The sequence below is a fragment of the Paroedura picta genome, chromosome 13 (assembly GCF_049243985.1).
Source record: "Paroedura picta isolate Pp20150507F chromosome 13, Ppicta_v3.0, whole genome shotgun sequence".
In the NCBI taxonomy this organism is placed as follows: Eukaryota; Metazoa; Chordata; class Lepidosauria; order Squamata; family Gekkonidae; genus Paroedura; species Paroedura picta.
Genome location: NC_135381.1, coordinates 9,263,496 through 9,275,657, shown reverse-complemented (window position 1 = coordinate 9,275,657; position 12,162 = coordinate 9,263,496). Strand labels below are relative to the sequence as shown.

Sequence of the window (12,162 nt, the reverse complement as noted above, 5' to 3'; positions counted from 1 at the left end):
ACAAATTCAGTTCTGAGCAGGCCCAGAAAGGGGTGTTGCTGGGAGTTCTGGTTGAACCGGCTTTCAAGTATAATATCATTAAGGCATGGATGAATGCAGAGCAACCCAAGTGAGGTGATAACCTCCGCCATTCGGATGACTTCCTCCTGTGTCTTGGTTCTGCCCAGGTTCCTAAACAAGGCTGAATTCTAAACTTGTAGTTTGAGATCCAAGTCTACACCACCTCCTTGTATTGGTATAGGCTTTCTTGCAATTTCGTTCTGCTACCCTGAATAAAAATGCTCTCAAAGGCTTTGTGGCATGGCTTTACTTCCCTTGGTTTAAAAAAAAAAAGTATATTGGTATTTTGGTCTTTGCGTAACTTTGTTGACGTCTCGTTTTCACCATCAGTCTTCTGTGCAGTCCTACGTGGGGACTGCGCCGTGAGCAGGCCTGCCATCAGATAGTTCTTTACAACTAAAAGCCTACAGGGGGTGCTGCACACCAGAGCCAGAAGCTTGTTCCCACCCAAGAAACATGTGCTCCTCTGCAGCAGCACCCACCCCGCCCCCTCAGTTCCTCTTTCGCCACCGAAGGTGAAGGTTGTATTTTTGGATTCAGGAGGGTTTTGTCCAGATTTGTTGAAGCTCTGTCGACTTCTGAGTCCCTTCCAGACCTTTGTCTATTCTATTTGATGAAGGGCATAGTGTCTCCATATGTAAGGCCTGCCAACACTTCACTCCTAACGCTTGGGGGTGGGGTGGGAGAATAGGGCATCAAGACTTCATTGTGAAAGAAAGCCCTGAAAGCCTCAGCTCTGGAGAAAGCTCCCAAATCCATGTCTTTGGAATCAGTGCAGTCAGCTCCGCCTCCCAGATGGGTGTCTCGGTGGATCTGATCTTGGTCCTGCTCCCCTCAAACTCATCACACCTCTTCTGAGGCTTGAACTAAATTCAGGGACAGGCTAGCTCATGTTTTCTGGAGGCTATTACCCATAGATTCTCCATAGATTTGGTTACAGATTAGAATTTAAATTATTCCCTCTTGTTCTTTACCTTCAAGGGAATCCAACCAAATAGCTTTGGGTCTTCCTCAAGCTTTGTCCTCCATAATTGACAAGGGCACCATGGAGGAGGTTATGGTGTCTCTGGCATTGGAGGATTTCTTCTCCCTTATGTTCTTGGCAGATAGGAAAGATGAGGGAGTTAGACTCATTTTAGACATCAGGAAATTAAATGTTATTCATGTTTTAACGTTCCATACAATGTCCATTCCTTCAATTTTACAACTATTACAATTTAATGGTTCATAGTTGTTGATCTGAAGGACACTTATTTTTATGTCTCAATCCATGCTCAACATCACAAGTTCTTCTATTTTTCATATAAGAAATGAGTTTTTTCAGTACAGTGTAGTACCCTTTGGGCTAGCCACAGCCCCCGGGGTATTCTCTTAAATGTTTAGCCTCAGTAGTTTATTTCCTCCATATGTGAGGTTACCATATATTCTCCCTTAGATGATCGGTTACTAGTGGCAGATTCAAAAGACCAATTGAGTCATTGCACTCGTGTCCTGGAGACCTGTCAAGGACTAGGACTCCTGGTAAATTGAGATTAGTTCCATCTCGGAGAATACCATTTATCAGAACTATGCTAGATTCCCTAGTGGGAAAGGGTTTTCTACCTCCTGAAGGATACAGGCTATTGTCACCTTGATGAAACCTTGATCTCTCCGATTCCAATTGGCTCAGAAAATATCACCACAGTCTTATCTGTGGCTAGGTTACATATGCAAACCCTGGCACAGATTCTCTATTTCTAGACCTGTTATGCCTTCTTTATTGTGGTGGTCTTCTGTAGATCATTTATCCTGGGGGATTTCAACATGAGGTAATCTTCACTACAGAGATTTCACTCTTGGGTTGGGGTGCCTGCTGTGCGGGATTGTGAGCTAGAGGTACTTGATTAGAAGATGAGAAGCAACTGCATATTAACAGTAGTAGGGGAGAAAGGAGAAGAGATGGAAGATCTCCTGCCAAACCTCCCCCATCTGGGGACTTGGTCAAGGGCATGACTGGTAGAAATGGTCATGTTTTAACCTTGTCTATGTTTTTAAGGTGGTAAGCTGCCCTGAGCACTGGAAGGGCAGAATACTAAAATATTATTGTTACTATTATTAAATTATGAGCAGTTTGTTTTACCCTTAGTTCTTGCTGAGATGTCCTTCAGAACTGCTCTGTTCTTGTTCAGATGGACAACATAGTTGCAGTGTTTTATTTAAATAAGCAATGGGGGTACAGAGAACTTTGTCATGAAGCTACTTGTGCATGGGACATCACAGTAAGGTTCTGTTCCTGAGCAGGCGTAGTAATTGGTTCTCCAGAGCAGTGGTAGTTAACCTGTGGTCCTCCAGATGTCCATGGACTACAATTCTCATGAGCATTTGCTGGCAGGGGCTCATGGGAATTGTAGTCTATGAACATCTGGAGGACCACATGTTGACTACCTCTGCTCTAGAGGATGCGTTTACAGCTGTGTTGGCAGGGAGCCCTGTTTTAAGTGTTCCTTTATTCCTATGCCTTTTTGGGGTCATAGAGAAAGCCAAGGAGAGATCAAACACGATTCTGGTAGAATCCTTTTGGCCTCACCAAATATGTATCTCATCCTTATGGTGGTCTTTCAGGGCCAGATCCTTCCCTTACCAAGTCTACCAGATATAATCAACATCAACCAGGCACTTGGAGGCTTCAGACCAGAGACTTCATATTTTCAACAGAATTCATGACAGTCACACAAGGTTAACACTAGGAAATCCTATATGTGTAAGTGGAGGCAGTTTTCTCTCTCATGTAGTGTAGACAAGAAGTCATTGGGAGGTGCCCTGATACAGATAATTGATTAATTATTACACCTGAAAACAAAAGGCCTAGCATTTCCTTCTTTGAAGGTTCACCTGGTAGCTATATCTTGCTATCACAGAGCAACTTGGTTGGCAGGCAGAAACTGGTGGGGGAGGGGTTCATCTTCTTTGCACAACAACTCAACTTCCAGTGCAACCTGGAAGTGGCAGCAATGCACCAGGGGCAATACTCTAGGGACTACAGACAACTGTGCATACAGGGGGTAGAATTCAGCTTTTATTGGCATGGAAGCTGTGTCATCTTGGTACAGAATTCTGCTTTTTCAGTGTGCATGTAGCCCTGCCCTACTTCAGAATTCCCACTCATTGGACCACTCTGCAGGTTGTAGAAATGTAATATTCCGATTCAAAATCTCCAACCCCAAAACCAGCAGGATCTTTTGTGCCCACAAGAGAGGCAAGTCCAACATGACAGACCCATGAAAACCACACCTTGCTTCTCCTCCTCCTTTCCTGCATCTAAAATCTTCCATTTTATGGATGACGGATTTTTAAGCAGGTCCCCCTGCCTACGTTTTCAAATTTCCTCTTGCAGAATCACAGGCAGTAATCCCCGTTTTTGCGAGGAGAGCTCAAGAGCTACAACAAACAGATTGACCGCACACTCCATCATAGCAAATTCTCCTCCAGGATTTCCACTTGTGCAGGGTCTTCCATCTGCCATTTACGTAGCATCACACTGAATCCAGCCCTGCCTCTCTAGTAAAAACTGAAGGATCGTTCTCCACCCATTCTTTTTTAGAGGTCTTCAAAAGCACACAGCTGAATGTTCCTCGTTTTGTACTGGCTCTGCAGCTCCAGGTTCTTCAGTGTCTCGAGTTCGTGTAAACGTTCCCATGACTGAGAGAAATCATCGGGTCCCTCGCCACAGCCCCCCACTGGTGGAACGCTGGGGTATCCGGGGTGCGTCATCAGCTCAATTGTGACAGTTCTGATTTCTTGGTCCGGGCACGAGACTGAACTCAAAGGAACGGAGGAATCGGTCTTAGCCAGGAAATCTTGAGTAGCATGATCGATGGCTCTGAGGATGTTGCTAACGGACATATTTTTCCCCATGGTGCTCAAGCCTATATATATATCTGGCCACCTGCAAAGGAAAGAAGGGCGAATGTTAAACAAGAAAGCGGGAGCTTCCGGTGTTCTGCAGGGCCCGCAAAACGGAATTATTCCACCAGGTTGAGGCTGGTGCAATGAGAAAGATCTGTTTGGCCCCCCTCCAGGATAGTGTGTGTATGGTGGCTGTGGTTCCATCTGCCCCCTCTTCCCACCTCCCTATGAGTTAGTATTGGGAGAAGGGATAGGTTTTTGTAGGTTTTGGATAGGTCCTTCTCATCTAGATTATGTTCGTCGAATTGTGATGTTTTATGTCTGGGGTTTTAACGGGGTTTTATTCAGACTGAAGTAGCCTGCCATGAGCCACTGGGAATAGTGGGCAATACATCAAATTATTATTATTACTACTTTAATTATTTGATTTATTGCCCACCGTTCACAGTGGCTAATGGTGAGCTACTTCAGTCTGAATAATAAATAATAATAATAATAAACAGGGTTGCACTTACCTGTAACTGTTGTTCATCGAGTGGTCTTCTGTGCAGTCACACAACCCTCCCTCCTTCCCCGCAGTGGGCCGCTGATAATGGATTGACTTGCCTGTTCCGGCGGCAGGAAGGAGAATTGAGGGGAGAGTGCTAACCCCTCCCATATCATGTGACTTTGGGCGGGAAAGTCACCCTCTGTAGGGGAGGGGTGAGCACTCTTGGGAGCTTCTAGAATTTTATATGTATAAAAGCTTGCGAGTTCCTCTCCGTGGCAGGCCTGCGATTCCGCAGAACTTGTATCCCCTCTAGAGGGGGGAACTGCCCTCTTCTTCTTTTTCTTAGAGGGGTTAGAAACCTGCCCTCCAGTCTCAGAAACTCCTTCAGCCGAAGGAGAAGGCCTTTGATCCTGTGGCGGTCTCAAAGATTTCTCCCACAACGCCGCTTTTAGGTGTCTGGCCCGTTCATCCCGGGTCTTGGGTGTCAGCTTTTTACAAGAGGGACAGCTGTTCACTGAATGCCCCTCACCCAAGCAGAGCAGGCACGAAGTGTGGTTATCAGACTTCGCCATCTTCGAACCACATTGATCACACTTCTTGAATAGTGCCATATTCTACCTCAGAAAATATCGTTTTCTTCCTTTTTTATTCAAATATCTCACCTGAGGTGATCTATCAAGAGCTAGTTGGCTAGCGTCCTTCTCCACCAGCGGCAAAGAAAGGACTGAGGGAAGAGTGCTAGCTCCTCCCACATCACGTGACTTTGGGCGGGAAAGTCACTCTGTGAGGGGAGGGGCTGGCACTCTTGGGAGTCTTTTTTGAGCTTATGTTGGCTGGTTATATCTCCGAAGCAGGCCTGGATTCCGCAGAACCCATGTGGGACTGCACAGAACCCACAAAGATGAAAGGGGCGTTGCTGGGAGTTCTGGTTGAACCGGCCTTCAGGTATAACATCATTGAGGCATGTCTAATGTCTAATACTGCCAACCATTCAAAAAAAAGGGGGGGGAGGGGAGAACAGACTGCTAATTGAGAAAGAATGAAATAGCCAATCACCTGTGCTGTTCTCTAGCTGGGCTCAAAGGGGATAAATGTGTTTTCTCTGCCAAACATTCCACCATAAAACTTCTGATGAAAACGAGAGATCTATTCAATTTAAGGGGCGGGGGAAGGATGTTGAAGAACTGGTGAGGATCAGAGGTATTTCCAAAGAACCGGGGTCCTCACCTTATCCCGTGCTTCGTGAAAACATCCACCGTGTCAAGTGAATCCTTTTCCACACCCAGGTAAAACTCCATTAAGCGTGGATCTATCCAGCTGCAGTGGGGAAGGTCTGGCTCTATAGGGACACGAGTATGTCTGATTCCATATTCCGCTAGCACCTGTGCAAACACATGTCTGATCTCTGCAAGACAATTATAACAACAACAACAACACCAAGCATTTAGATAGAGCTTTTAGATTTCAAAGCACCTCACTTCCTCACAAAAGGAAGACCAATATTACTGCAGCCAGGGGTGGGTGGGAGGCAGCCTGCCTGATAAGATGGTGGCCAAAGGTGAGATTGTAACCAGGGACCTCTTGCATCACAGTGCAGTCCTACAGCCAGCGTGGTGTAGTGGTTAGGAGTGCGGACTTCTAATCTGGCGAGCCAGGTTTGATTCCCTTCTCCCCCACATGCAGCCAGCTGGGTGACCCTGTGCACTGAGAAAGCTATACTGACCGAGCAGAAATACCAGGGCTCTGTCAGCCTCACCTCCCCTCCCTCACAAGGTGTCTGTTGTGGGGAGAGGAAAGGGAAGGTGACTGTAAGCTGCTTTGAGATTCCTTCGGGTAGGGAAAAGCGGCATATAAGAAGCAGCATCTTCTTCCCCTTCTTGAACTGCAGCTGTGAAGTGCAACTTAATCCCTTGTTTAGAGTCCTAACTTGTGTGTGAGAGAGAAAAACAAAGGCCAATCTCCCAAGGAGCTGCTGGATCACCTCAGCTGAGCTTTGTACACAGGGGTGGGGGCAGGGAGCAGGCTTTGCAATACTTCTCCTTGTATGAAATCTTGAGAGAGGCAGGGCCAAACTAGACAGGTGGATTTTAGAAGAACTGGGCCCAGATTCCGCCCCCACCCCCTTTTAAAAGGCAAAAGGGCAATATTTCTTTGGGTTAAAGGTTATCCTAGAAAATAAGCCAGGTGAACAAAGCTGACTCCATTGTGATGAGTAAAAGAAGGTCTAGGTAGACTGGCATAAAGACGACCCTACCTGGAAGAACATGAACATGCTGGTGTCCATCCATGTGATGAGGCAGATGGCCTGTGAGTTCGCAGAACAATTCAACTTGTGCTATCAGCTCCTGCTTCACCTAAAAAAAAAGAAGGAATGCTGGGGAATGGTGGACCAGTGCAAACAACAGTTCCTACCCGCAGACTTCTGGATGGTGCTCATCGGTTTATTTCTGACATTCGTGCTGGACTGGCTCTTCCTGTTGAAGAGCATTCTTTGGGCCGGCTCTCTCAGACTGACCTGCGTCACTTAAGACCAGCTCAAGGCCACCACGCTTTGGGAAGTTCTCACATATGATGCACCCAAGATTATTTTGAAATCTGATCCGATCCAGAAATACAACCACACAGTCTAAAATCTGTGTAAAATAATAATGTTATTACTGTTATCACCTGTTACCATATCTTATCTGTATCTCTTCCTGTTCCCTGTAAACTGCCCTGAGCCTTTGGCGAGGGCGGTATATAAATTAAATAAATAAATAAATAATAAAAGGAAAGTGCTTACTGAACCTTTAGCGGGGCTATGTATCTTAGTGGTGGCAGCACAAAATTTAATAATATGTAGACGGTTGTACAGCTTCTTCTGTCACTTAACGGCTTCTTTGTCACCTGCTTTGTTGGCAGGTCTGGATATATATCTAGAGTAGGTTGTAAAGATTTGCCTCAAATCATATAAGTGGGAAAGTAAAGCAAACAGTGCAAGAGCCTCTTGTGGCACAGAGTGGTAAGGCAGCAGAAATGTAGTCTGAAAACTCTGCCCATGAGGCTGGGAGTTCGATCCCAGCAGCCGGCTCAAGGTTGACTCAGCCTTCCATCCTTCCGAGGTCGGTAAAATGAGTATCCAGCTTGCTAGGGGGTAAACGGTGATGACTGGGGAAGGCACTGGCAAACCACCCTGTATTGAGTCTGCCATGAAAACGCTGGAGGGCGTCATCCCAAGGGTCAGAAATGACCCAGTGTTTGTACAGGGGATACCTTTACCTTTTTAAAGCAAACAGTGGTCTCTGGTTCCTAACTCTCTGCTTTTACAAGGACATTGTCTTTCTTGTAATGACCTTCCAAAACAGCTGTGTACCCAAGATGTTAAAATACAAGATTCTGGATAATAGAATCTCCCTTAGATAGAAGTTTGCTATTAAACAAGAACTGCGATGGGAAGCAGCTGAATCTGTGTTCAAACTTACAATCTGAATATCCAATTGACATCTGCCAATCACTCACATTCAAGGGCCGGGAACCCAGAATGAATCTCCCAGCTAGCATAAAGTTGGGAGATAGCATCTGCCCATGCTACTCCTTGGGTCCATTCTCATTATTATTACGCTGGTTGTCCACTTCCCTGACAGCAGAGATAACACCATAACAGAGGTAGAACATCTCTGCTAGTTGTAATTTGATATTTCTCAAAGCCTGAAGAATATTTCAGGTGTTTCTCAATGGTAGAAAATTGAGAAAGGCTGCTCTACTCCTTCCACCATGTGTACCCATCTCTGGCCTATCAGCTTCCAGCCTGCCTCCTTCCCCAACTACACATGACAATAAACTACAGGTGATCTCTCTCTCCAATTGACTGGAAAGGATAACAGCATCTCTTTCTTCCTCCCACCTCAGACATCTTAAGGAGACCTTCCGCTAACGCGGTCCTGATCCCCATCTTTCCATGGAAGGCGCCTTCTTTGTTGAGTAGCGATGATCCCTCTTTCAGTGCTGGGCAAACAGGTGAGCCTTCGGACAGGTTGGCATGAAGTCCTATCGGAATGTGATACCTAGAGAATAAATATTTAAAAGCACCCATTAACTTCTCCTAGTTTCACCAATGAACAGCACAGTGAGATGGATTCAGGAGGATTCTGTTGGATATTTGGCCATGAAAAGATCACTGGATCTTAAATCTTACGGGAGCACATCATACTCCCCAAATCCCGTGCCAAGGATCCATGAATTTTCTCCTCCGCCTTTTGTATGCTGTATGCATTCACTCTGCAGCTGCCTGTCTTCCAAGTGCAAGACTTCTCAGGTTAACAGTTATCCTAAAGATATATAGTTAGCCAGCATTATGCTACCAACAATTCAGACCTCAGCAGTAGCGATATGTGAACTAACAGGCAGCGTACTGCATGGCGTCTTAGGTATGTCATATAACAGTGTACGAATGGAATGGTAAAAGTTTTGGACTAGGACTGAGGAGAGCTGGGTTCAAATCCCCACTGGGAGCAGCTTATGGCATCACCATTTTAAATATAAATGACAAACATGAAACATTCAAGACAAAAAAATACCAAATCAGCTGTTCAGCCAGAAGAGTCAATAAATAATCCAAGCCAAAACAAAGGAACCGAAAGTTTATCAAAGCATCAGAAGCAGGCCAATGAAATCAGTGATAATATTGGATTTAATGTCACCTTGGAAACATGGGAACGTATATGGGTTAAAGTGCCTAAGTTAACAAACAGCCAGATATTAAGAGAAAACTGGTATAAGATGTTTTACAGATGGTATGTAACACCTAAAGTAATGGCTAAGATGTCTAAGGGCTTTAACAATATGTGCTGGAAATGTCATGATAAGGAGGGCTCTTTCACGTGCGGTGGAGACGTGGGAAAGTGTACAGATTTTGGGTACATGCTGTTTTGGAAGAGATGTTTGAAAACTGAATATATGTTGTTACATTTGTGTCCAGAACTACTCCCTTCACACGCTAGAATTTTCTTCTTTTATGCCACGATGGCAACAAGACTAGTTCTGGCTAAGAACTGGAAATCACAGGAGATCCCAACTATTGACTTATGGTTGGACAAACTTGCTGAAACAAACCAGCAAAAATGACAAAGCTTACTTCTATAGTCAACAAAAGACCAAGGGAAGAATTCCAGGAGCAGTGGAGCTTCTACTTGGACTATCTTGCCAAATGAAGCTTGGAGCAAGCAAAGAAAAGGGACTACGGTAGGTCGAGGGGTGGGAGCATACTGTAATCAAAATACATTTCTTTTATTTTCTGTATATATAAAAATAAAAAAAATCTATTAAAAAAAAGGAATCAGTGATAAAGCAAATGAACATCAGAAATTTAAAAAGAGAGAGAGAGAGAGCTACAAATCTAGAAGTTCCTGGTTCAAATCTAACCTCTGTCATGGTCTTATGAGGAGTTCTAAAGCAAGTAACGCTGAACCCCCAATCTGAAATATGGGGGTAATAATACTTGTCAATCCAGCAGAGTCCCTGCAACTATGGGAAAATACATGTGAAGTGCTTTGAACGCTTGAAAAACCAGTGTGAATGCTTAGCACTATTTAAAGCAAGACGAAAAGTGTGCACAAATCGATTACTCTCTGCAACCCGTTAACTTCTCACAGTTCCTGTTCAGTCCAAGCCTGACAATCAAACTTGCACATGGATTCCAACTCAGTAGCACTCTCTTTCTCAGTCGCTCATCTTCCACCGCAGAAAACTATGTTTGTTTCCGCCATCGTGTGATTCAAATAAATCCATGCCAATCCTTTTTCCAGTCAGTTGAAGCGGAACATTCATTTACTAAGCTCTCCGTTTGACAGCTTTACTAAATAATGTTTCTGATCAAATTCTAACAAGCTGAGGTCATTTATAGGACTAAAGGTGCCAAGCATAAAGATGCCAGCAACCGAGAGCTCTCTTTATTGCAGCATCAAGCAAAAAGACTGACCCCAATCGGAGCCCTAATACAAAATGAATGGGCCTGCAGGTCTTTCTGCCTGAGCACGATCTTTCATTCAAAGAGATTACCTGCAGGCATATCTGTTAGCTGGAACTGCAAACAGCCAGGTGTTCAAAGAAAATAAGCTGCAAAGATTGTCACTGGGCTTATTTCTTCAGGAGACCCTTCCCATATGCTCAAATATGCTTTGAAAGGAAATCAAGCCCCTGCCTTCCATTCCAAAGGTAAGAACTGAAAGTCACGGCGGGTCTGGGTTCTCAAGATTGCCTAGAACTGATGACAGAATAGTCTGTGAAGCTGCTGGTAAAAATACTCTGACCTGGATTTAGAGAAGCCATTTCAAGCTCCAGTCAAATGGCCTAGTTTCCAAACACAGATGAGTACGTCATCAGAAATTAGGTCAGGTGACTTCGATCACTCCAAAGCAACAACAACAACAACAAAAAAACCCTGGAAATTCCGGCAACAGAAGCTGATGCTTGGGGCTTAAACTCTTCTATGGCACATCAGTAAAGGAAGGAAGGAATGGCATATGTTTTATGTAGCCAAGGGTCACGTGGCTCTTTAAAAATTTGCACATTTACTGTGGCTTAACATTTTGTGAGCCATACCCATCACCTGAAGAAACTGCAACTTTAAGGGGTTGTGTGGCTCTTTGCTATTTTGGTTGCATGAGATTAAAATGGCTCTCACTTTGGATTTTTTCTATTTTGTGTGCTCCTTTAAAAAAAAATGCAGCACTACAGGAATCATGAAACAGAAATAAGTATGATTTATATCCCCAGTTCTTTCCTTTGCCCTCAAATTCTGAACGCTAAATGCCACAGTTTGAATGATGAATGCCAACGGGTTGGGGCTCGCTGGCTTTCCGTTCCATCTGACACAGTCACTGCTTCCTGTTTCTAGAGAAACAGTCATTTACCACAATACGGGAACTTGTAAGTACGGTTGCCCGTTTCTCCAGTTCACTATAATGGCACATGTTGGTTTGCTAAGAGACAGGCACCGATTCTGCACTTACTTTGTTGATTCCATTGTGGATCCTACTGAATTCAGATCGATTTGAACTCGGGTCTTCCCCAGTGAAACAGAAAGTGTTCTGCGTGTGATTGGGGAAGCTTACAAGGGGGGGAGCCAAGCGCAGCAGGAGCCTCTTTCTTTTCTTGATGGGGGGGGGGGGAATTGGGAGACAGCAGAGGGAATAAATCCAAGAGGAAAATCTCTGCCGAGAGAAGTTAGGGCTTCCCCTTCAAGGGAAGACTTGCAACCTGGGAACAAGGAAGCCTTTGAACTGACTCCCTGGCCAATCAGGGCTTTTCTACAGTGTTGGAGGCTCAAGGCAGCAATTTAGATTCAGGAAAATCAGAGAGCTGCACCTTTACTCATGCAGATTTTTCAAATACCCACTCCAGTATATTATGGGGAAAAGGTAGGGTCACTCTGGATCAATCCTGCTTGTTACAGAGGGAAAATTTAATTCACCCAAAATCAAAATGTTAATCACATTAAATGTAGATGGCAGGGACCAATTTGACCTGGGACTGGAATAAAAGCTCTGTGCAGATTCAGCCAGGGAAGGAAAGAAGTAATTGCAGAGAGCGAGAGAACAGTAGAAGGACCATGTGAGGATGCGGCGTTTCATGACCGTTCCAAATGACTGTCTGGAGGACAGAGAGTAGTCTGCCTGAACTAACCCTATGCAATCACCACGCCTTCAAGTTCTTTTGTGCAAAGAATCTCTCCATGTTTCATTTCCAAA

General features: G+C 44.7%; 1 protein-coding gene across 5 annotated transcripts in view; it reads right to left on the bottom strand.

Annotated features, from left to right (window-relative positions):
* YDJC (YdjC chitooligosaccharide deacetylase homolog) overlaps positions 1-12,162 on the bottom strand; it is a 34,262-nt gene that overhangs the window by 2,509 nt on the left and 19,591 nt on the right. For 4 of the 5 annotated variants that reach the window (XM_077307932.1, XM_077307930.1, XM_077307929.1 and 1 more), the window contains 4 exons: positions 8,319-8,478; positions 6,690-6,789; positions 5,663-5,840; positions 3,103-3,985 (listed from right to left, as the gene is read on the bottom strand). In XM_077307932.1, coding sequence (XP_077164047.1) covers positions 3,637-3,985; positions 5,663-5,840; positions 6,690-6,789; positions 8,319-8,478 — 787 coding nt within the window. In that variant the 3' untranslated portion in view covers positions 3,103-3,636. Of the gene's footprint in view, positions 1-3,102; positions 3,986-5,662; positions 5,841-6,689; positions 6,790-8,318; positions 8,479-12,162 lie in introns of those variants that run through there. The other variant, XM_077307934.1, reaches the window with a different exon arrangement.